Source organism: Onychostruthus taczanowskii, unplaced genomic scaffold (assembly GCF_017590055.1).
Source record: "Onychostruthus taczanowskii isolate IOZ18803 unplaced genomic scaffold, ASM1759005v1 scaffold51, whole genome shotgun sequence".
Taxonomy (NCBI): Eukaryota; Metazoa; Chordata; class Aves; order Passeriformes; family Passeridae; genus Onychostruthus; species Onychostruthus taczanowskii.
The window spans coordinates 5,514,413-5,538,523 of record NW_024502680.1 but is presented as its reverse complement, the minus strand read 5'-3'; the positions used below and the strand labels follow the sequence as shown (position 1 = coordinate 5,538,523).

Here is a 24,111-nt window from a genome sequence, read left to right as displayed (position 1 = left end):
CAAAACATTTTCTCTTCTTCTCTCTCTCTCTCTCTCTCTTTTTTTTTTTTTTTTTTTTTTTTCCCTTTTGTTTTTGTTTTTTGGCACAGTATCACGTTTCCTGCCCCTCTCCCATCCTGCATCAGCCCAAGCCTCTCTCCCTGCTCGGGCTGTGCTGGGAAGTGGCAGCTCTGCCAGCTCCTGCCGAATCCTGCCGGCAGGAGGGAGGGAGGGAGGGGAGGATGCTCCCCTTTGTTGGAGGGGCTTTGCCTTTGCCTGGAAGCGATCTCCCGCCTTCCACCACTGGGTGGAACAGGCAGCCCAGTTTTACCACGGCCACACTGTGGAGGAGAAACAGTGGAATCACAAAGAAAAAAAAAAAAAAAAAGAGAGAAAAAGAAAAAAAAGTGTGATTTTTTCTAAATTATGCCTTAGTGAAGGCATCCGTTAACCTCCGTAATAATTTTGCAAGGAAAGTGTCCAGAAAACCTTGTTAACTTTTTTTCTAATGAGTGTGATGGGTTTTAATGAAACTCTTAATTAGACATTATTAGCCCAAATGTGCCTCTGATGAATTCAGGCCCTTTTCCTTCCCCCAGCACAGGGATGGGGAGGGTCCACGAGGCCTGGCTGCTGTGGGGGAAGAGGCTTGGGCACCACAGCCACCACTCCCTGTCCCTGTCCCCAAATCATCCCTGTGATCCAGATCCATCTAAAGGATTAACAAGGGAGAAACACAGAAAATACCCCAGGCAAGGTGTGAGTAGGGGCCAAGTGAGCATTGCAGGGTTGGGATTCCCAAGCTGGACTGTTGCAGCAGTGACCTCAGAGGGATTAGGGATTAGCTTCCATCTATGGCTTTTTTTCTCGCTTATCAATTTTTTTCCTCCTTAAATTGTTTCGTGAGCCATATATGTATTTTTCTTCCCTACCATGAGAACTTCTGAGTGTTAATAACATTGATTCCAGCCTCACAACAGGAAGAAAAATCCTCCTCTGATTTTCCCACTCACCTAAGGGTCTTTCCTTGTGACTGTTTGCAAATGGAGGCATAAAACTGCTTCTAAACCCTTGTTCTGTTAATGGTCCATTTAGGAAACTTCCTGTAGTAGCTGAAGAGCCTGGAGAAATTAATTTTTTGGGGAATTTTGGGGTGCAGAGCTCCATGTGTGCGCATTCACGAGCACCCCTGCGGCAGTGGGCTGTGAAACCCACCCATCTTTCCCAGCCTTCTCCACTCAGCCAGCCCAGGAGACCTGGCTCTCACCCTGCTGCCTTTGCTGTCCAGCAGGAGCAGGGATTGTTCTCCTGGACAATGGGAGAGCCGCAAGGAAGCGCCAGATCCGGCCCATGTCCGGCACCCGCATTGTTTCACCCTTGTTTGCAAATAGCCAGCACCTGGCAAACCCAGTGACTCAGCCAGAGGCTTTTAAAGCCTTTCTATAACTTTTTCCTTTTTGCTTTTTTGTTGGGTTGTTGTTTTTTTGTTGTGTGGTTTTTTTTTTGTTTTTTTTTTGTTTTTTTTTTTTACAGTCACGAGAGGACTCCTTTGGGAATGGCTTTTCTTGCTGCAGTTTGCTTGCCAAGGGGTGTGAATCTCACCCGTGTTTGGGGCTCTGCTGCACCCTACAGCCCATGGGGCCAATGTTTCTCCCAGCAGAATAACAGTCATAATTTAAAACAAAAAAAAAAAAGGAGTTTTTTACCCTGGCTGGCTGGGGAAGGGGCTGGAGCACCAGGAGAGGCTGAGGGAGCTGGGGGAACTCAGCCTGGAGAAAAGGAGGCTCAGGGGAAGCTTCTGGCTCTGCACAACTCGCTGACAGGAGGGGACAGCTGAGGGGGTTGGGCTCTGCTCCCTGGGAACAGGGACAGAATGAGAGGAAATGGCCTCAAGAGGTTTAGATTGGGAATTATGGAAAATTTCTTCACCAAAAGGGCTGCCAAACCCTGAAACAGGCTGCCCAGGGAAGTGATGGAATAACTATCCCTGGAAGTGCTTGAAAGCTGTGTAGATGTGGCACTTGGGGACATGGTTTAGTGGTGGCCTTGGCAGTGCTGGGTTAATGTTTGGAGTCAATGACCTTGGAGGGCTTCTCCAACCTAATGATTCCGTGCTTCTATAGTAATAATAATAATAATAATAGTGATAATGGATTTTCCCTCTCAAGCCATGAGATAACTGATCACCACTCCCCTGAGCAAGGCATATTTTGGAAGCTGGGTTGGGCTGCAGTTGGGTTTTGTGGGTCTCCTGCAACCCCTGCCTGGGAAACAGCCCTTCACTGATGATGTTTTAATAAGTGAGAGACCCAGAGTGGTGAAAAACCCATGGACCAGGCGGAATGAGTTGCCGTGGCTGTCTAAGGTGGTTTGTGTGGGTTGGATGTGCCAGCTGGGACGGTGCTGAGGAAGGATGGAGCCCGCTGGGATGAGGGAAAAGCAATCAGTGCAGATAGCGAGGTTTTAATTTGCTCCCCTCTGGAGCCCTGCCGTGCGCTCGGATGGTGACAAACGGAGCGGTGCCGAGGGTGTCAGCTCCGAGCGTGGTACAAGCGGTCATTTGTCACGCCTGGTGCCTCAGATGGCAGAGGATGCGTGGAGAGAGGAGCGGGGTGATTAAATCAAAGCATCGCTCTCGCTCTCAAACAGCCCCTTGGAGGAGCCATGGGAAAACCCATCCGTCTTCAGCCAGCGCAGCTCTCACGGCCAAGGAACCTCCGTGCCTGTGCTGTGGGAGCATCAGACCAGAGCTGTGGGCACCCCAAATTAAGTTCTGCACCCATCCCAGGGTGGGGAATTGCTGTTCTCCCACCCTAGGCTCCAGCAGCAGCCATGAAAATTTCATTAATGGCATGGAGGGATGTCACCCTGTTCTTCTAAGTTCTTCCAAGCCTTCTGATGTTTGCATTCTTGTAGCGAACTTTCTCACGCAGTTTTATGTAAATAATTACAGTTTTACATTCTTCTCTGAAGGAGGAGAAATTTGATGGACTGTTGGTTTGTCCAGTGTCATTGGAGAAGTGGCATTTTTATCCTTCAATCCACTGTCACTTTTGAAAGTCTATAAATGTTGGAGTCAGAAATCTTCCCTTCTTTTTACCTGGGAGCTTCTAGTGTCTGCGTAGTTTTATTTTGTGTCCTATAGCGACAGAGGGAGCTTCATTGCTTTGATTTTGTGTTCAGCCCAGGACTCATCTGCTTGTATCACGTTTATTGTATTAAATGGATTTGAGGCAGGAGAGCTGTGAGCTGGGGTAGGAGCTGGTCACCTTGGTGCTCTCAGTGTGGCTGCATCCTGCCTGAGCACGGCTGGGCTCCCAGCAGCACCACCCCTGTGAGCAGGGAGCAATTTCTGGGATTGTGCTGTCCTTGTCTTGTCTCATCCCTTCCCTCCCTGGGGCCTCTCTGGGGTGATGCTCTGGTGGGTGCAGGCAGAGCTCTGCTGCAGGCACACAGTTTGTGGTGATTGGGATGGGGCCCAGCCTCATCCCCAGTGGGCACAGCTGTGAGCAGCAGGTGAGCAGCACTGACAGCAATGAGCCATGGAGTGCCCAGGGGCACTGACCAGCACCAAAGGGAGCAGAGGGCACACAGGGACAATGTGTGAACATGAGGGGATAAAAGGCTGGGCTACAGAAGAAGAAGGGCAGAGCTTGGAGCCTTCTGAAGTGATCTGATGTTACTGTGTATGGGTTGAAGCCTTCTGAAATGATATGATGATACTCTGTGTATCATGGCCATTGCCTTGCTGTTCTGGGGGAGGGTTGTGGAGCACAGAACTGTGTGCCAAGCTGAAGGTGGAGAGCTCCAACCTCACATCTGGTCTTTGGACTTTGCTGCCTAAAACTTGTCTGAAAAAGCAGGGGCATCCTGGAAAATTATATACAGGGGGAATTATGAATTGAATTTCTATCCTGTCTCATGCAGCTTTGCTGGGTCTGCAGCCCAGAGAGGAAATTGCCCTTGAGGAGAGACATGATATTGACTTACACTTTTATTTTTTATTTTCTACTTTATTATAGTACATATTGCATGCAGGTTCAACAGATCTGCCCTGGCCCTGGACATAGCTTTGGTAGGGATTGGTGCTCACTGGCATGCGTCCTGTCCATGGTGCAGAGGGACCTGGTCACCCTCGTCACAAGCAGGGATTACTTTGATGTTTATGGGTTTTGCACTGATACAAAACAGGGAATTTGAAATGGTTCTGGACATGGCAGAAATGTTCTCTGGGTGTTTCCAGGGACTGTCATTCTCTGGCTAAACCCAAATCTCCTGGTTCTGCCATGGACATCTGTTTCAGCACACCAGGCAAGCAAGGGTGGCAATGCTGGAGGGGGGTGACAGGAGAGACCTGGGATTATCACAGATCTCCTGCTCACATTGGATCTGCTCCTGAGCTCTTAATCGTGTGTTATTATTGAAGACAACTTATTCTTAGAGAGCCCAAGGTGCAAATTATGTTTCACAGCTAAGAAAATCTTCCAGAGCTGCCTATGTACAGTAAATCCCTGCAATCTCAGGTGGCTTTGACTTATGTGTAACAGATGTTGAGGATGGAGGAGACCACTCCTTTGTGCCTGCTTGTTGCTATCACCAGCATAGACACAGGTGGAAATTCAGGCAGGGGGAAGCTGTCTGGGCTCAAAGGTGGGGTCAGTGAGTGTTGTTCCACCCTGCAGCTCTGGGCATCTGTCCTGTCCCCAGTGTTGGCACCAAAATGGGCAGTGTCACAGTGTTCACACTGCTTGCAGGAGGTCCTTTCCTGTCCAGGAGCTCTAGAGCAGGTTGCCTGCCCTTCCCACTGTGGCACAGGGGTGACCCAGTGTGGGAATCATGGAATGGTTTGGCTGGAAGGGCTTTTCAAAGGTGCCACCCTTGCTGGTGCTGTGTGTCCTCTCTCCCGTCTGCAGCTGGGTGGGAGGGCGCCTTTCCTCCCGGGAATAGTAATTATGGCTTGCTCTGCTATAAATATTCATTGGGAAGCTCTCTTAATTGTTTTTCTAATTAATTCCTTGCATGGCGCTCTTGGGGTGGATGAGGAATGTGCCTTGGTTGGGATGTCCTCCCATGGCAATTCTATTCCTGGGCATAGTCCTTGAGCAGTCAGCCAAACCACAGCGCCCAGGGCTCAGCTCCACAGGATGGCAATGTCCTGCTCCATGCTGGGACATCTCCCCACCCCAGTGTGACCCAAGGCACAATGTCCTGCAGTGCTGTGGCAGGGACACGGGGAAGCTGTGTGTCCCCATGTCCCCTGCCTGGCCCTGTGGCTGAAACTCTCCCCAGCCCCATCCTGGGGTGACTCTTCCTTTGCGGTGTCAGCACTAATGAGGAACCACTTCAGACGTAATTAATGAGCACTTGATGTTCTCTAGATAGAGGGGACACTGCGTGGCATGAGCTGGAGGAGGAGGAAGAGGTGCTTAATTAGTTTCTGTTAGGGATGGGAGATGTTTGCTTCCCAGCCAGGAGGGGACTGTGATTTGGGGAGCCCACTGCGGTGCCACCCCAATTTCCCAGTCAGAAGAGGGGCTGGAATTATGGAGTGACATCGGTGGTTCCCAAGGAAAGATGCATCTTTTTCGGAGGCTTCTAACCACAGCCCCTGCCAGCACCTCTGTACCTGGGGGAAGAGCTTCTCCTGGAGATCCTCCAGGAATTTTTGTGCCCTTTCACTTCCCTGTGGATGAGGTAGCTCAACAGCTCATGCAGGCATTGAGGGGTGAACACGATGTCCTGGGTTAGGTGGCACATGGAAGCACTGGATCTTCCAGTCTGTGTCTAGCAACTCTGGAGTTTAACGTTGCTGCAGTTCATGAGGGGGAAAAAATATTTCTCCGTGCAGCCTGATGCCTGAACTGGGGGTAGAGCATCTCTGGGGGCTGTGATTTTGGAACATAAGTCCTGGCCTGAATCTCAGTCCCCCATATTTTTACTCGAGACTTGTTATGAGGTTCATTGTGGGTGACAGATGGTGGTGGGGCACTGGCCTTGGACACTTCCAGGGATGGGGCAGCCACAGCTTCTCTGGGCAGCCTGTGCCAGAGCCTCACCACCAAAGAATTTCTTTCCAATATCCAGTCTAACCTTGTCCTCTGTCCATGTAAAGCCCTTCACCCTTGCCCTGTTGCTCCAGGCCCTTGGAGCCCCTTTAGGCACTGGAAGCTCCTGCTTGCAGGGATGCCAGAGGGAAGAGCCTGTGTCAGGCTGCAGCTGCTAAATCTGTTTTTAAAGAAGAATATGAGGAGGTTAAATAGCATCAAATCCTTGATGACAACTTCATCCCCCTTTCATTTGTGGACTCAGAATAATGAGCTGGGGCAGTGAGGATGATGAGGAGCTGCCTGTGCCTGGTACTGCCATGGCCACATGTCTGCTGTGAACCTCCCTGTGTGTGTGTGTGAATTGTATGGAGTTTGATTAATTTATTCAGTTTAATCACTCAAAGTGGCTGGTTTATGGTGAGGAAGTGGAGCTGTGGTCAGGGAGCTGTGGCATGGGACTGGGCAGTGAGCCTGGAGTCAAGTGGAAACTAAGACAGAACAAAACCTAAGTGGGAGAACAGTGATTTGGAAAAGTGACCATGACAAGTGTTGGGTTTCTTCCCCCTCTGGCTGTTCTGGAGAGTGAAGTGAGTTCCCTGCTCTGTGGCAAGCTGGCAACCCCACGGCACCATCTGCCCAGGGCGTGCCTGCTCTTCTCTTCCCATCCATCTGGGACAGATTTTCTCTTCAGACCTTCAAAATCCTCCCAACCGTGAAAAACGGAGAGAGTGGAGCCCAGAGTGGTGATTAAATGGGTGAGCATGGACCTGTTGGGGTGCTGCAGGCAGTGAGCAGCCAGGCACGTGGGAGCCTCAGCCAGCTGCTTCCATGCCCTGCTCGAGGCTTAAACTCCTTGTTTAGGGCCATGATGTCACCTAAACAGTTGGTGTTGAAGCTCCCTTGCATCCAGAGACCCTTAATTTTTCCAAGTAAGCCTTTCTGGAGGAAAACTGCTTCTGGGTGAGCATGGATTGCATTTTGCTTCCAGTGAAGCATGTGGGGCTTACTCTGGTGAGCATTTCAGTCTGTGAGCACCTCGCTCCATCAACCAGGTATTTGCTCCTCTGGGGTGAGGGGTGGGATTTTGGGAGAGGTGAACAGGCGTCCATCGAGTCCTGTTGCCTCTAATATGCCTTGCACAGCTCCCTACTCTGCAAGCACCTCTGAAATCCTGCCTTGCTCCAATTCGTTTCTCATCTATGAGAAGAAAAGCAGAGAAAAAAAAAACCCTGAGAAAGGTAAAACCACATTGAATTTTACTTCCCTCCATGAATAAACCATGGCAGGCCGGCTCTGACTTTAATTTACATGTGTCCCAGGGCGGATCTAAGCCTATTCCTCCCGAGGCAGAGCGCTGGTTTAATTAAGCAGCTGCATCACGCGGAGCAGGGAGAAGACGGAGCCCGTGCCTGCAGGATGCCAGCCCCGATGCTGGGAAGCTCATGTTTATCTCATGAGTTTATCTCATGAGTTTCTGCCTAGGCAGTGCTGAAAGAAGGGAACACAATGGGGCAGGTGCTGTTTGTAATTCGGATGGCCCCGAGGCAGGAGCATGTCTGGGTGATGCAAAATCTGTGTGTTTGGCTACAAAATGGTGAAGTTTGCACCAAAAAGAGGGTTTGGGACAAGGATATGGGGACGAGGCTCTGCTGGGCTGTTCTGTCCCCATGTGTTCTGGTTTCTGGCGTGGTTTGGGGTCCTGTGCTGAGCTCCCTCCTTTGGGAGCAGGAGAATACTTCAGGGCTGGAGTGCTTGTGCTTCCCTGTTCCTCCACCTGGGTCATGCTCTGCTCCCTGTGCTGAGGCCTGGATGCTGGGATTTGGTGGCTGATGGGATGTTTAAGGGCTGAGTCTCCTTTCTTGGCATGGTCAGGAAGGCAGGATGCAGGTACCCTCCCAGCTCTCCTGGCTTGGCATTGCTGCCAGTATGGAAGGCTCTCAGGATTAATTAGTGGATGCCTGGTGGAGGGTGGCATGGCAGAGCCCCCAGGCACTGCTGGCTGCCTGCTGGGCTCCCTGTGGCTGTGCTGGGCTGAGATGTTCCTGGAGAAACACCTGGCTTAATATAATAAAGGCAACCAGATCATTATGAAGTAGGTATGGGGGCAAAATCCTCACAAAACAACCTGCCAGCCCCATCCTCAACAGAGAGGCAGGAGGGAAGGGATGACAGGAGAGCACCGTGCAGGGATGCAATTAAACCTCTGGCACCACGTGCCTGCTCCCTGCCTGCATGTGTGCAGGGAGGATAACGAGGGAGATGAAAGCAGGCTGGGAAAGCAGCGCCCTTGTCACCCTTTGAAGGTGGGAGATGACAGCCCCTGCCTGTGGGTGACAACCTGCCCAATTCTGCTGCTTTCCCCCCCCCACCTGCTGCCTGTGTCATCATCCTATCAAAGCACTGAAGCCCACATGCACGGGCTGGGTGGCAGCTCGGGGTCCCCAGGGAACACGGTGTCAGCAGTGCCCCTGGCAGTGCCCTGGGGGGCAAGCAGGAGCCCTGGGAAGCCGTGCCAGGTGCCTGCCCCTGTAGTCACAGCATCCTCTCGATGACTCTTGCTGTAGCACGATTTCATGTGAGTGTTTCTTTGCCTGGATGGTGTCTCTCGGCTGGCAGTGTCTGGGAGGGTGTCCTAGCTGGCATCTTGGCCACTCAGGGTGACAGCAGCATGGCAAGGAGAGTATTTTAAAGCACCCCACTCTGGGGCTAACCAGTGTGAAGGCTGAAAACTGATTTTTTTTTTCCTTATTTTATTTTTTAATGTATTTAAAGATAGATTCGGTGTTGATGGTGTCTACAAAATGCACAAGGGGTTTCTAGCGAACATCTCCTCCCTTTTTTTGGGGAGTTTCATCAAAAAATTATGAGCCTTGTGCACAAGGTGTTGGGTTGAGGCGCCGGTATTTTTTCTTAGAGATAAATTATTGTTTGCAGAAAGCGGGGCCTTGAATCTCTTTCTGGCAGGCTGCAAATGCAATGAGCCACAGTTTCTCCTTTTTTTCCTGACCTGTGCTGTCCTCAAACCCTGCTGCCCATCTCCCAGGGGTGCTGGTAGGTGCTTCCACATCTTTTTGGAGCAAGGCTGGATCATCCAGGCTCTTTAGTGCCTTTGCACCTGACAGTGCTCTCCACACCTCCAGCTTGCTTGAGGGCATCATCTGGTGCAGCTCTGCTGCTTCTAACACAGCTTTTCATCACCTGCTGTGCCAGAGTGCCACAGGTGTGCTCAAAGACACTGGGACTACCCTGGACACAAAAGGGAACCCAAATCAAGCATGAATTTGGGGATACCTGGAAAATGGGGTTAGCTCTGCCACAGCAGGGACAGAGGGGTGTGGGAAGGGAACCCAAATCAAGCATGAATTTGGGGATACCTGGAAAATGGGGTTAGACCTGCCACTGCAGGGACAGAGGGATGTGATGTGGATGAGGCACTGCTGACTTGGTTTGCTGGGTGCTGGTGAGGTTTGGGGCAGGTCAGGGCTCTCTGAATCGCTGCTGAATCTGTAATTCCTTGGAGAAGCTCCTATTTTAAAATCTGAGAAGGAAAAATGCCACTCTGCATCCCCAGGGAGCCTTAGAGCAAGTTAATGTAGAGGCATAGAGGCAATGTCTCCTTTCTCTGTTCCTTTCTTTTTTTTTTTCTTTTTTTTTTCCTCTTTTGACTTAAGCTTCCCTGAGAGAGTAATTAAAAAGTGCAAGTTCCAGGTGCTAACTGAGAGGATTTAGTTTGAGAGTGAAACGCTTGGATACCCCCATGCTTGAATATCCCCACACTTGCACCCTTTCCACAGAGGCTGTGATGGTGGCTTGCCTCGGGCAGGAGCAGGGATGGATGAGCTGAGAGATCCTGCTTATCTCTGGCTCCTTCTAGGACTCCTGGCACCTGGAATACAATGATGCAGGATACAGGAGAGTGTTAAGCAGTGAAAAACTCTCACAGTGCTTCTGTGTGCCACCAGAGCTTCCATAATCCATCCTGCTGCTGGGCACTGCCCAGGCTCCCCAGGGAATGGGCGCAGCCCCAAGGCTGCCAGAGCTCCAGGAGCATTTGGACAATGCTCTCAGGGATGCACAGGGTGGGATTGTTAGGGTGTCTGTGCAGGGCCAGGAGCTGGATTGATGATCCTTGGGGATCCCTTCCAACTCAGCATATTTGTGGTTCTGTGATTGCGTGGTTTTGGCATTCTCAGGTTCTGTGACTCCTAGAGTCTGTGGTTCTGTAATTGTTATTCTCAGATTCTGAGGTTCTGTGATTCCCAGATTCTGTGATTCTGTTGTTCTCAGATTCTGAGGTTCTGTGATTCCCAGATTCTGTGATTCTGGGAGCTGCAGAGCGAGGTGGCAGTGGGGACACAGCTTTGTGGTGCCTTCACTGAGTGTTTGCCTTGTGAGAGAGATGTGACCCTCCTCTGAGCCTTTGAGGGGGGATAGGAGAGGTTCAGCTCTGGCTGGGAGTCCCAGTTGTATCCAGCCCTGTGGCCATGTCCTTACAATCACCCCATGGCTGTGACAGTGACTTGCAGCTATTTTCCCCCGAACTTCCACTGCTGACATCTCGCTGCAAGAAGCCTGAGTTTCGCCAGTCCCTCAATGATGTTCTCTCCCACCCCCAGACATGTCAGCCCTGAAAGAGGAGTCCTGCTGGCAAACTGACACCTGGGATGTGCAACATTCCTGGTGTGCAGGCAGGATGATGGATCCGTGGGCAGCTTTGGATTGTGGGGGGGTTAAGTGCTGAGCATCCTCCCTGCTGAGCAGCACGGAGGAGCTCTGTGCCTCAGCATTTACAAACACACCCCTGGTGCCTAAATGTGAGGAAATGGATAGTTAAGCACATCATTAATCTTATCCAGCCCCCATAATCAACAATCAATTAATTCTCCTCTGGGCTGAAGAGATGCAGGCTGTGCTATAGCCTGGACACCAGCAGAAAAAGCCCCTTCCCACAGGGAAAGCAGAGGCAGAGGCTCATCCTGCACTTTTCTGACACACTATCATGGATGCAGACCTTGCCAGCTCTTGGAGCAGCCCTTAAATTAGGGCAAATGTTGCTCTGGCCATTAGTGGGGTGATTTATTGCTCCCTCCTGGGCTCGAGTCCTCCATCTGAGCCCTGCACTTGGACTGTAAGTTTGCCATGTGAAGGATTATGGATCCCACCATGGCATTGCAGGGCCCTAGGGGTTTGTGCTGTGTTTTCAGTGTGAGGTTCATGGTTCAGCTCCCCCAGAGAGAGGGGACACACAGGCAGCAGCCAGAGGGGAGTGCTGCACCCACAGCATATTTGGGCGGAAGGAGAAGGCATCCACCTCCCTGAAACTGTGGGAGGCTTTAGGCAAGCACAGTGTAATTACAGGAGAGAAAAGCTAATTGGTAATAATAGCAATTAAGAGCCACGTGCCTGAAGATTACAGGAATTTGTGGATAAGCAAAGTGATAACGGAAACCTGTGGACACTGGGGTTCAGGGTGCCATGTTCAGGTGTTTTGACAAAGCATCACTCGGATTAATTGTAATTAAACATTAACAAACCTCTTCAACCAACCCACCAACATGCCCTCAAGCTTTGAACTGAGGCTTGTTTGTAGCACTGCAATCCTCTCATCATCCTCCTTCCCTCCTCCATCCTCTTCCATTAAAACACAGGTAGCTGTTCCCTGGTTTTTCCATTGCCCTCCCCTTCCTGCTCCTCCAAAGAATCTGGCATGTTTCAGGTGTGTTCTGACACATCCTGCAGCTCCAGAGCCCACAGGTCCCCCTTTGCATGTCTCATGGATGCTCCCCCTTCCTGTGGGAGCATGAGGCTGCTGGGACATGGTGGGGAGGGAGAGGTGAGGAGCTGGAGATACACTCAAAACCTTGTGTCCATCTGTGGTTTTGTCTCCTGCCCTGTGTGTCTGTGTAGCTCTGTGCCTCCTTGTGTTTTGGGAATAGGGCTGTGTGTGTATTGTGGAAGGGTCTGCATCTCTCTGCCTTCTGCTGTGGAGCATCCTGAAGGTCCCCTCAAACCTTCTGGACTGCATGGTGACCCTGTGTGTCTCACTGCCCACCACATGAGGTGCTGGATTATAGCCCTGAGTGCTTCCTTAAGATGCCACGTGCATGGGATGGCTGTGGTGGGATGTGGAGGTACCACCCAGCTGTCAGGGCCACTGGAAAGGGACAGTTCATTGCAGCCAGCTGTGTGCCTCAGGCTGGGCGGGGGGAATCTTCTGAATAATAAAATTGTAAAATATTGTTTTGATTTATTCTTTTCTATCATCTGTTAATATCTGGGAAGGCTGTGTGAGCAGGAGGCCTTCATGAGTTTTGAATGACAGGTTAAAGGGCTCCAATAAAGATTAGATGGTCCACTATCTCCCAAGGAAATTGCATCAAAGTGGTTACTCCTGCTTGCTCCTATTAATTTCCTCTTCATGGCTGCTAGGAGATGCCTCATATCCTGATGCAGCAGACAGGGGCTAAGAGGCACTTTCCATTATCTCAATCATCGCCGTGTTTATGAGACGCATCGGGTGTTTCTCTGCAAAGCTGTGCCGTGGGGGGGATGGCATCACAGGGACAGCGCTGCCACCACCCTGGTGTGAGGTCAGGAACAGTCTCTCCTGGCCTGGATGGAAGTCTGATCCCTTGGGTACATGTGTCAAAATGCAGATGTTCCCTTCTGCAGCCTTTGGTTCCGTCAGATTTTGTTGGATGTCAGGGATGGATGAGCATCCATTCATCAGTGCCCATTGCTGAGGATGGGTGGGGTGGGGCGGAGATGAGGGACCCCATCCCTGTCACTCCATCCTCGTCCTCTCTCCACAGAGCAGCGAGATGGTTGATTAATGAAACCTCCCCTGTGGCTGATTAAACCCTCGCTGTAACTGGAACATCTTCTCTGTTATGAATTAGATGCCATTTCCTGCTTGAATGAACTCGGAGGCTGGAAAGCTCCAGCCCCAGGCTGGGAGGGATGAACAGGATGGACCCATAACACACTGTCATGGGTGTCACGCCGACTTTTTAATTAAATATTTAAATTTTGCTTGGAAAAAGAGCTGTGGGACCTGAGCCAGGCTGTTGGGGGTGGTGGAAAGGGACTGATCAGGAGGAGTGCTGTCCTGCCCCTGCTTGCCCATGTCCCCCCACGGGTGCTGCTGGGGGTGGGGGTCCCACAGCCCCCTGCCATCCTCCTGCCTGGGTACAAGCAGTAAGGAGCAAAGCAGCTACTGCAGCCCCCTTGCTCTGCCTGGCTAAAGATTGTTGCCATCTGGTTGCGGTGTTTGTCTAGTGGCTTCAGGAATAATCCATAGCCAACATGGAAAATTTTGGCCATCCCAGATTCATGGGAATGTGCTACCCCATTTACAAGCGTGAAGCTTTTCTGCCTCTCCTCTCCTTCTTTTCCACCCCATTCCAAGGACGTGCTTTCCCCTCCTTCCTGGAACGGCTCAGGATCCAGCTGCTGTGCTCTCTCTCTTGCAGCCTGCCCCGCAGGGACGTTCAAGGCCAGCCAGGGCGCGGGGCTGTGCGTGCCGTGCCCCCCGAACAGCCGCTCCACCGCCGAGGCCTCTCCGCTCTGCGCCTGCCGCAACGGCTACTACCGGGCAGACTTCGACCCGCCGGCCGCCGCCTGCACCAGTGAGTACGGGGCTGGGGCTGGGGCTGGGGCAGCGCAGGGACGAGGGCTCGGTCCATGTGCTATAAATCAGTACTCTGGTTTAATAGTTAAGGATTTTATTAGGCAATCGAAAGTATAAATTTGGAAAAAGCCACAAGCGATTCGATTCTGAGCCAGGCGATCAGGGTTGGGGAGGATCAGGGTTTGGTTTCTATAGTACCAAAGTCCCCGTGGGTCTCCAAAGATCATTTCCAAGGGGTCTGTTTTATACAGTTTTTCGGGCTCTGGAAGGGGCTGTTCTTTTGCATATTACCGCGTTTTTCCCGGAACCGGTGGATGATTGTTGGAATCTTGTCAGTCGAAAACTTTCCGGGATAAGCTTCTGATGACGCCTATCAAAATGCCTCTTGCTGGAGTTATGTCAGACGAAAAATCCTTTGGAATATACATCTCTGGAGACAGTGCCTTTCTGGTGTTTGAATCTTACTGTTTGTTGCTGCCACTGGTTTTAGTACACAAAATGCTGTGGTTTTTAATTTCATTTAGCACAAATTATTTTATAATATATATTACACATGTAGAATTTGTTTTATTTTCTCCCCCTGTCCCATTGTGGATGGGAGGAAGAGCAGGCTGGGTGGGCAAGGCAGAGGAATGGGGTGGCTCCACATCCCACCTCACTGGCAGCCTCTGGAATTTATACATCACCCAGGCAGCGGCGGTGATGGCAGGGAGATAGTCCCCAGGATAAATTAGGATTTAAAGTTATCTGCTCTGGCTGTCTTGTTCATAGTCTTGCAGATGGAATATTTTTTAATAGGGGGAAGGCTGCATTAAGCATTGGTATTCAGCGATGCGTCGCTGCTCGGCTGCCTGCCCGAGCTGCCTGGCACGGCAGCAGTGTCCTCAAGCCTGTATTTTGGTGGGAAAAGAGCCCAGGAGAGAGGAAAGAGCTGATGTGCTCTTCAGCCTGCTGGAAACTCAGGCCTCAGCTTCCTCCCAGATACACTCCAGGCCCTTGAACCAGCCTGTCGTGGAGCTTTAGCACACGGGAAGTGCCCAAAGCACACATCAAGGAAACAAGGAAAGGATTTGTGTGTTTTGCTGGATCACCTGAGCTCTCACACAGGTATTCAGCAGGTTGCACAACTACAGATAATCTACAGATCTTTATTATGCCTCATTACATAACTGATTTATAACAGTGCTGTGCTACAGGAATACAGGGGAAAAAGTCTCTTTGCTGATTTTTATTTCTTCTCATCAGTGCTTGATTTTGTAGTGCTCCAATCTGAGGTGCCATCTGTTCACCCACAAAGTTTCTTTGTGTCAGAGGAGTGCATAACATTGTGGAACTGCTGGCTGTGCCCTGGACTGGAACCCTTCCAAGGGTGATCCCTGCAGTTCCTGGGCTCCTGCAGAGGAGGGAAGGGGCTGCAATTAAAGAGGGAAGAATTTGGGGAGGCAGTAGTTTGCTGCTGGGAAAGGGAAGAAATACAGGGTTTTTTCATTTTGTCCTGAAAAGATATGAACTGCTTAAGGTATGGAGAGAGGATTTGGATTAAGGCTTGTGAGACAGGTTGCAGATTTTTGTGGGTAACTCACTCATATTGATCCCGTTGAGCCTTTGTGGGTCCTGCAGTCTTGTTCCCCTGGGGAATCAAGGTCCTTCTCTCTGCAGCTGCCCCTGCTGTAGCCCCTACAACCCTCCTGTAACTCTGACATCTCCACCACGGGGCAGCCTGCCAGTGCTGTGGTGCCTCAGGTACAGGAATGCCCTTTCCAACAAGGATGCTGCACTGGTGGCTGCTCCATGACAGATGCTTTTACTATTAAAGAGGAAAAGGGTTAAAGGGAATGGAATATTATTATCTTAATTTTTTTTAAGGCTGTCATTTCTCTGGGCATTTGAACAAAATCTTTCATCCGCATTATCCATGGCAGCAGCTTAGAGAGGCTCCCAGAGTGTCTCCATGCAGAATTGCCTCTCCATCCCACCAGCCACGTCACGGTGATGCTGATGAATCTGTCCCTGTCCAGCCCATCCTTGGCCACTTAACAGGGCTGATTTATCCACAGCCCTAACAATGTTCCCTGGTGCACACACACACACACATGAGGAGGGCTCCCATGGGATGGGCTTCCTCAAGACAGAGTGTGCTTCTCTCTCTTAACCCTTCCTTGCAGGTCAAGTCCTCCATCATTTTTATTGCTCCCTGTGTCATGGCAAAGTCCTTTTTCTTTCTTGGAAGTGCAGCCCCCAGCCCAGTCAGCATCAGGAATTCCTTGCTTCCCTTATTTAATATAACCCAGCAGCTGAATTTTGTGGTTTTGGCTGCAGAGCCATCCTGGCTGACCCCAAATCCTTCCCTGGATCTGTGCAGTCATGTGTTTGTACCTCAGTGCTGCTCTCCTGGGTTCCTCCTGAAGGAACTGCAGCCCTGACCCAGCAGCGCTTGCAATTGGAGCCACGTTTAATTCCCATCCTCTGAAGCATTTGCAATGGCTCCTGGCAGCTTTGATCAATGCAATTTTCTTCTCTTGTCCAACATGGGAGCTGCTTGCAAACCACGGAGTGGTGCCGGCTTTCCTCCATGCTGGGAAATTCCCGGGTTTCCAACTTGAGATATTGAACCCTTAATAACCACTTTCCATTTTTGACTCTCTTTTCTCCTGCTGCTTCTCTGGTTCTCCATGGTGCTGGCTAAGTGATTTTCTCTTGCTGGGATAATCTGCTCGAGGTACTTCTCCATGTGAGCACTGCAGTTATCTCAGCATCTGCTGGTGGGATTAAAATGGGTCCAACTTCATGGATGGATCTGTGTGCATTCCACATGGAGATTTTTGGAGGTTTAAGTGGGTTTGTGGCATGGAAGTTGTCATCTCCATCTGGGAAACTTGTTTGCAGTGCAGGTGGTTGGTGCTGCCAGTGTGGGAAGTCTGACCCTGAGCTAAGCAAAGCTGTGGACACAAAATCCCTCCTGAGGGAGGAGGTGATGGATACTGCAGAGCTCTGGGGTGTCCTTCCTGTGCTGGAGCCTCCGTGGCAAGGCAAGGACCTGTCTCAGTGCCTCTCCTTTCCCACAGGCGTCCCATCCGGCCCCCGCAACGTCATCTCCATCGTCAACGAGACGTCCATCATCCTGGAGTGGCACCCGCCGCGGGAGACGGGCGGCCGGGACGACGTCACCTACAACATCGTGTGCAAGAAGTGCCGCTCGGACCGGCGCGCCTGCTCCCGCTGCGACGACAACGTGGACTTCGTGCCCCGCCAGCTGGGGCTCACCGACACCCGCGTCTTCATCAGCAACCTGTGGGCTCACACCCCCTACACCTTTGAGATCCAGGCCGTCAACGGCGTGTCCAGCAAGAGCCCCTTCCCGCAGCAGCACGTCTCCGTCAACATCACCACCAACCAGGCCGGTGAGTCCTGGTGGTGCCGGGGAGTTTGGCTGTCCCGCCGCAGCTGCAAGCTCTGCGTCCAAAAGGAAGAGCTCCCGGGGTGTGAGGGTGTGTGGTGGCTGTGGTGCCACCAGCCCTGAGTGAGGAGAAAGGCCAGAGAAGAGGGGGGAGGAGGAATGGGGGTAGGGAAGGGTTGTCTGTGCTCTGGGCAGGGTGGGATTTGGCTTCTGGGAGGGTTATTTGATCCCTGCTTCTATCCCCCTCTAGATTGCTTGGGGATGAAATGGTATCACCATTGTCCCAGTTGGGAGCAGGGAGTTGGGGTGAATCCAGCCTTGAAACCACTGTCCGGCTGTGCTACAGCACAGAGGGAGCAGCATCCCGGGGCTGAGTCCGGGCTCTGTCTCCTCTGGCAAAACCCTCTCCCATCATTTTCCTCTTGTCTCCCTTTCCAGGCTCCCCTGCTCCCTTTCCTGTCCCCAGTCAGGCATCAGGAGCAGAATGAGCAGCTCTGGCTCAAACAGGGATGCTGGGCAACTGGGTGTGCAGATAGCAAGGGGGCAACTGGACCTGGGCTGCACTGAGGATCAGAGGGGATGGAAACCCATGTGCTCTGGGTTTAAAAAGGGAATGGGAATTCCTGCTTTGTGCCAGGGCAGGCAGCCTTCACCATCCTGCTCCCTCTGGATAGCACAGTGGAGAAACCTGGTGTAAATATTTCAGTGTAAATATTTCAGTCTCCTGGCTCCAGGGAATTCAAATCTACACTTGTGCCTGGCTGGCATCGCTGTCTGCTGAACCATGTGCAGCCAAACCTGCCTCTTGTTTCCAGGCCTTTTTTGTTCCTGAGATGTATTTTTGGGGTGTTTCCTAGCTCTTCTCCCACCATGAGGTGTTGGGAACAGCCAGGACATCCTCATCTATCTGTCTGTATCCCAGTGGTCCCTTTTTTGTCTTGCAAAGGCTGATTACAAAAACATGGAAATGCTGGGCTGTGGGGTATCCTGATGGAAATTCACCAGGGATATCCAGGCCATTGGTGCCCTCCCTCTAAAATAATTTTGGCTTTGCAGAGGGTTTTTCCAAACATTTCCCCAGCCCCATCTAAACTAATGGGAGTTAATAAAACAGCAGTCAATCAGAGTGCTTAATTTCAGCCCATGAACATTTTCCTGGAGCAGATGTGGAGAGATTGAAAAAAAAATAAGATTATGTATTCTGGGTAAACAAAGGCAGTGCTGAACTATCCACATCTTCTATTGGAACCATGAGAAACAGGGCTCCTGCCACCCCCAGATTCCTTCCATGGCATGATCCCGTGCCCCAGGCTGGTTGTGCTGGGTTCAGGTATTCCCTGGATTCACAGAGCGGGGAGGCATTTTCCCTGTCCAGCACTGCTGTAGTGCAGGCATGGTGAGGAGGAGGAGGAGGAGGGCTGGACTGGGAGCTGACTCTGTGGACAGGACATGCCAGTGCCCCTTTGGCTGTGGACAGACTTGGATACCTTTCTTTTGATAGGATTAAGTGCTGGATTAGGACTGTATTGGCTGGCTCTACCCCTTATAAGCATAGCTTGGAGGGCACAAAGCATTTGGAAAAGGGTCTCCTGGCTGATTTAGTGGCTCAATGTCCCTAATGGTTGAAGGACAGTGTTGCTGTTTTCCTGGGAGAAGCACATGTGGGTGCTGAGGATGAGCATCCCCTGAGAGCCCCTAAGAGCAGCCCCAGCAGCTTCTCTGGAGCCAAAGCTAGGCTGGAGTATCCCTGCCCTTGTTCCCTGTCACGGTCCTCAGGATGGGCATATTTTTGTTCCCACATCCCATTTCTGAGAGCACAGTGGGTGGCAGTGGTCCCTGGTGCTGAGTGCTGGCTCCCCAGAGAGGCTCTTACATCAAATGATGTCACACACAGCTGGACCCTGTCACCAAACCTTTGTTTGCCCCACTAGGGAGAGCTTTGCTGCGTTTCTCCCACCATGGGAGATATCCTTGGAGCAAGCCGTCCCAGCGAGAAGGAACACCAAGGATTTCCAAGCCCCTAATTAAAAGGAGTAGTTGGTGTAAATAGCAGAATTCCCTCAGTGACTTGCTCCTCTGCTTCCATATAAAACTGCTGAGATGCCAGTCTTCCCACTGCTAATGACTGAGCTGGTCCCATGGGGAAGCCAGCCACAGGCATGGGAGATTTGGGATGCCGTGGGGATTTTCCCCCTCTCAAGGCCATTTTTCCTCCCCTCTCCATTAATTTTCCCCTCTTCCTTGGCAGCCCCCTCCACCGTGCCCATCATGCACCAGGTGAGTGCCACCATGAGGAGCATCACGCTGTCCTGGCCGCAGCCTGAGCAGCCCAATGGGATCATCCTGGACTACGAGATCCGCTACTACGAGAAGCTGAGCCGCATCTGCACGCCCGACGTGGGCAGCACCGTGGGCTCCAGGCCGGCCCCGGTGAGCCCTGCTGTGGGGGCAGCGCTGGGCCATGGGGGCAGGGGCAGTGGGCTCTGAGACAGGCTCTGCTGGGAGTGGGCAGGTAGGGCAGGCGTCGGGTCACCCGAGCTGCCTCCAGAAGGTGGGAGTGAGTTGTGACTGCAGATGCTAAATCACAGAATGAAAATCACAGAGCAGCTTGAGTTGGAAAGGACCTTAAAGCTCAGCTAGTTCCAACCCCCTGTCATAGGACACCTCTCACTAGATCCCTGTCTGACCTGAGCCATTCCTTTCCCCATGGCAGCATTTGTCCAGCACATCAGTGCCCGTGGCTGCTTTGGCTCTGGTATTTGCTAGGATGAGCAGGGACCTGAATCGTGAGGATGGCATCAGGAGGAAGGGAGGGGGTTGGAGAGGACCAGGGAAGGTTATGGAGGTTGTCTCTGCCCCGAGTCACTGCCTACCACTGGTCTTGTCCCTGGCAGCTGTCCTGTCCTGCAGGGGACACGCTTCCAACCCCTGCGATGAACCGTGCCCGGCCCAAGCTGTTCCATCTCTCCTGTGTCTTGGCAGCTCTAATGAATTCCTCTAAGTATGAATAATTAGATGATCTCACCAGTGGCCTCTTACCAGCAAAGTACTGGGGAACGTGGTAAAAAATGACAGTGGAGACGCACGAGGTTTCCAGGAAGGTCTAGGCCGAGGACTTGTGCCAACAGAGCAGGACTGCAGGGGCTGGGGATCTCAGCAGAGAGTTGCCCTTGAACCTGCTTGAGCAGGGTCTCATAGGGCACATTGTGGTGTTTAGTGGAGTCACAGAATGGTTTGGGTTGGAAGAGACCTTAAAGATCATTGAGTTCCAACCCTTGTGCTGTGGGCAGGGCCAGGGGTTTCCATAACCGTGGGATGTTTCTAAAATGCACAAGGATGTCAATTATTTGAAGAGGAGGAATCTGTTGTTCATGAATTATTTTTGCTATTTTGGATGATCTTATTCTTTCCCTCTGCTACTCCATGCTCCCTGCTCTGGTGGGACCAGGGGGCTGCCTGGGAGGCACATGCTGCAGGGGACTCCCCAGTTCCTTGTGGGTCCTGTTTCATAAAATCATAGAATGTCCTGAGTTGAAGGGACCTTGAAGCTCATCTTGTTCCAGCCGCTGCCATGGGCAGGGACATCTTCCACTAGACCAGATTGCTCCAAGCCCCATCCAACCTGGCTTTGGATACTTCCAGAGGTGGGGCAGTCACAGTTTCTCTGGGCATCCTGTGCCAGGGCCTTCCCACCCTCACAGGGGAGAATCTCCCTGTCCAACCTATATGTATGCTGTCAGTGGGAAGCCATTCCTCCTTCTCCTGTCACTCCAGGTCCTTATAAATAGTCCATTCCTATCTTTCTTGTAGCTCCCTTCAGGTACTGGAAGGCCACAATTGGGTCACCCCAAAGCCTTCTCTGGGCTGAACAATCCCAATTCTCCCAGCCTTTCCTGTGAGATCCTCTTAGTCTGGGACACTTCTGAAGCAGAACCAGAGCCTCTCCCTTATCCCCCTGCAGCCGAACCCCATCCTCACCCTCCACTGGGACAGCTGGGCTGCATTCCCACTGTCCTCCCGCTGTCCCTGTCCCACTGACATGGCTCTCTCGGGGTGCCCATAGGACCACAACGAGTACAACTCGTCCATGGCGCGCAGCCAGACCAACACGGCGCGGCTGGAGGGGCTGCGGCCCGGCATGGTCTACGTGGTGCAGGTGCGCGCCCGCACCGTGGCCGGCTACGGCAAGTACAGCGGCAAGATGTGCTTCCAGACCCTCACCGACGGTGAGTGCCCGCGGCACGGCAGTGCTCCAGCCTCGTGCTCTGATGGGATTCCGGGAGCTTGTGTGCATAAATCTCTCTTCCAGTGGCGAGGTGATGTCTCTAGCCTCGTGCTCTGATGGGATTCCGGGAGCTTGTGTGCATAAATCTCTCTTCCAGTGGCGAGGTGATGTCTCTAGCCTCGTGCTCTGATGGGATTCCGGGAGCTTGTGTGCATAAATCTCTCTTCCAGTGGCGAGGTGATGTCTCTAGCCTCGTGCTCTGATGGGATTCCGGGAGCTTGTGTGCATAAATCTCTCTTCCAGTGGCGAGGTGATGTCTCTAGCCTCGTGCTCTGATGGGATTCAGGGCGCTCGTGCGCACAAAGCTCTGTCCCAGCAGTGTGATGGTGTCTCCAGCTTCGTGCTCTGAGGGGATTCAAGGAGCTTGTGCGCACAAAGCTCTGTCCCAGCAGTGTGGTGGTGTATCCAACCTTGTGCTCTGATGGGATTGAAGGAGCTTGTGCGCACAAAGCTCTGTCCCAGCAGCAGCGTGGCAGGAGCCGGGTGATTTACGGTGGTGTCTCATTAACCGCTGGCGGGAGGAGCGATCTGCTCTCAACCTCCCGGCTCCAGGTTTTCCCCCGCTATTTATTTCTGTCTCTGCTGCCTTGAGCTGTGGGGACAGGAGCCCCTGGAAGCAGCTGTGAGTCTGGCACGGTGTGATGGGGTGGGAGGAGGGTTGTAGACCCTTGGAGGAAGGACTCTGGGATACTTGGAGTCCATCTAAGCCATCAGGGCAAAGCTGGGATGGTCAGACCCATTGAAAGCTGATTTCTCATGCCAAAGGGGTGTGTTGGGCCAGCTCATGACCTTCATGGATTCTTTTGGCCCCAGCCCTTCCCTGCTTCCACAAACACTGGCTTCCTTTAGAAACTGCTAACTCATGGGAGTGTTTTCTATTAATCCCAGCTTCAGGACTTATCCAGAAGTTGGTGAGTGAAGCAGGTCCTGTGTCATGGTTTGGAATGGGAGGAAATTTAGGGAAGTGAAATTAGTGGATTTAGGGAAATTTTAAAATTGGGGAAATCTTGAATTAGCGAACCAAGACCACTACATCCTCCTACCCCTGGGGCAGCTGAGAGCCTGTTGCTGCTGGCATGGTTCCTTCTCTGTTTGGGTGATATCCATGGCTCCCAGCCTCACTGCCTGTCTTTCCTAAAGCTTTTCTTCTTTCCTAAAGCTTTTCCTCTACCCTAAAACGGGTCACCCCAAGCATGCATTCATGTTGAGTGCCAGCTGGGCTGAGAAGAGGAAAACCATGCTGGGTGACCAAAGGGAAGGAAATGGCAATAAACCCCCTTCCAATGCCTCAAATATTCAGGATTAGAGAAGCGAGAAGAAAAATCCTGCCTCAAATAAGCAATTAATTGAAATTTAATAAGAATGGATTGTGTAGCTTATTAAATAATAATTGATTGTTAGATGAGAATTTCTCAGGATTTAAGCAGCATGCAAGAGATAAATCTAGTTGCCAGTAATTAACTGCAGAGTAGAAAATACAGATAAAAGGGCTCTAAATGCTTTCTTTTGGATGAGTTTTATTTTAACCCTTGCATGTGGCTGCTGGCACAGCCTGTCAGACCTTGATGGGACGACTGGAGAGAGGGGTATTTCTGGAATGCTACAGAAGCCCCAGGAATGTGGGATCTGCTGGATACTGCCTGTTGAAAATACCCACACCAGTGATGGGGCAGGGAAAAATGGGGGAGACACATGGAGGGTGCCAGTAGCTTTTTGGGGGTTCCCTCAGGCATATCCAGTCCTCCCTTGGCTTTCACCCCAGCCTGCTGCTGCAGGATGCAGGGAGTGGCTGAGCAGACAAAGGAGGTCCCAAGGGATGCTTGGTGGGGAAGGGATGCTGTGGGTGCCATGGCTCTTCAAAAGGACTTGCCTCATGTTGAGATATTAAATCCTACAAGCAGACCTGCAGCAAGGGTTCCCAGGTTCTCCTGAGCCTCACTCCCAAAGTTCACCATTGTAAGAACTTGGATATCAATTGTGTGAACTCTCTGATGTCTGATCTGGGTGAAGTCTTGGCACAGCATTCTCTGGCTGGCTTGGTTATTAGTGGTGTTCTCCTACAATTTGTAGGAATTTTGTGTGTGTGAGACCCCATGTTAGAATTGGTCTAAGTGGCCAAGAGGTTTAAATTGTAGAGTCTCAAAAAGGTTTGGGTTGGAAGGGACCCTAAAGCTCATCTCGTTCCAGCTCCCTGCCATGTGCAGACACACCTTCTGGTAGATCAGGTTGCTCAACAAATGAATTTATTGAGGAAAGGGAAATGCCAAAGCCACCTTGTGAACCTCATCTCTTTGGGAAACTGGGCCCATTGGTCTGATGTTATTTCCAGGATCTTCTCTCCCCTGTCTTTATGCCAAAGGTGTGTGGGCCAAGCCTACAATCCTACCCAGTGCAACATGGCACTGGCTCATCCCCTGCCTCAGCTGACCCCCCTGCCTGCGTCCCCTTGTCCCACCACCTTGGGAGCAGCACCCTTGGAATCAGAGAGGATCCCTTCCCAAAGGCTGCTCTCACTCCATGAGGTGCCAGGGAGGATTGACCCATCCCTCTTCTCTCACAGACGATTACAAGTCAGAGCTGAGGGAGCAGCTGCCTTTGATCGCGGGCTCCGCAGCGGCCGGCGTGGTCTTCATCGTCTCCCTGGTGGCCATTTCCATCGTCTGCAGCAGGTGGGTCCTGTGGGATCAGTGTCCCTGGAAGGTGGAGGTGGTAAGGTGCAGATTAGGGGTGGGAGGGGAGGGATGGGGGACCCTTGTGGCCAGGGGGAGCAGCA

The 24,111-nt window shown here is 51.7% G+C and overlaps 1 protein-coding gene across 4 annotated transcripts in view; it reads left to right on the top strand.

Annotated features, from left to right (window-relative positions):
- EPHB1 (EPH receptor B1) overlaps positions 1 to 24,111 on the top strand; it is a 79,582-nt gene that overhangs the window by 35,201 nt on the left and 20,270 nt on the right. For all 4 annotated transcript variants that reach the window (XM_041416226.1, XM_041416225.1, XM_041416228.1 and 1 more), the window contains 5 exons: positions 13,499 to 13,654; positions 16,722 to 17,057; positions 19,302 to 19,483; positions 21,117 to 21,279; positions 23,899 to 24,007. In XM_041416226.1, the coding sequence (XP_041272160.1) occupies positions 13,499 to 13,654; positions 16,722 to 17,057; positions 19,302 to 19,483; positions 21,117 to 21,279; positions 23,899 to 24,007 (946 nt within the window). The remainder of the gene's footprint in view (positions 1 to 13,498; positions 13,655 to 16,721; positions 17,058 to 19,301; positions 19,484 to 21,116; positions 21,280 to 23,898; positions 24,008 to 24,111) is intronic.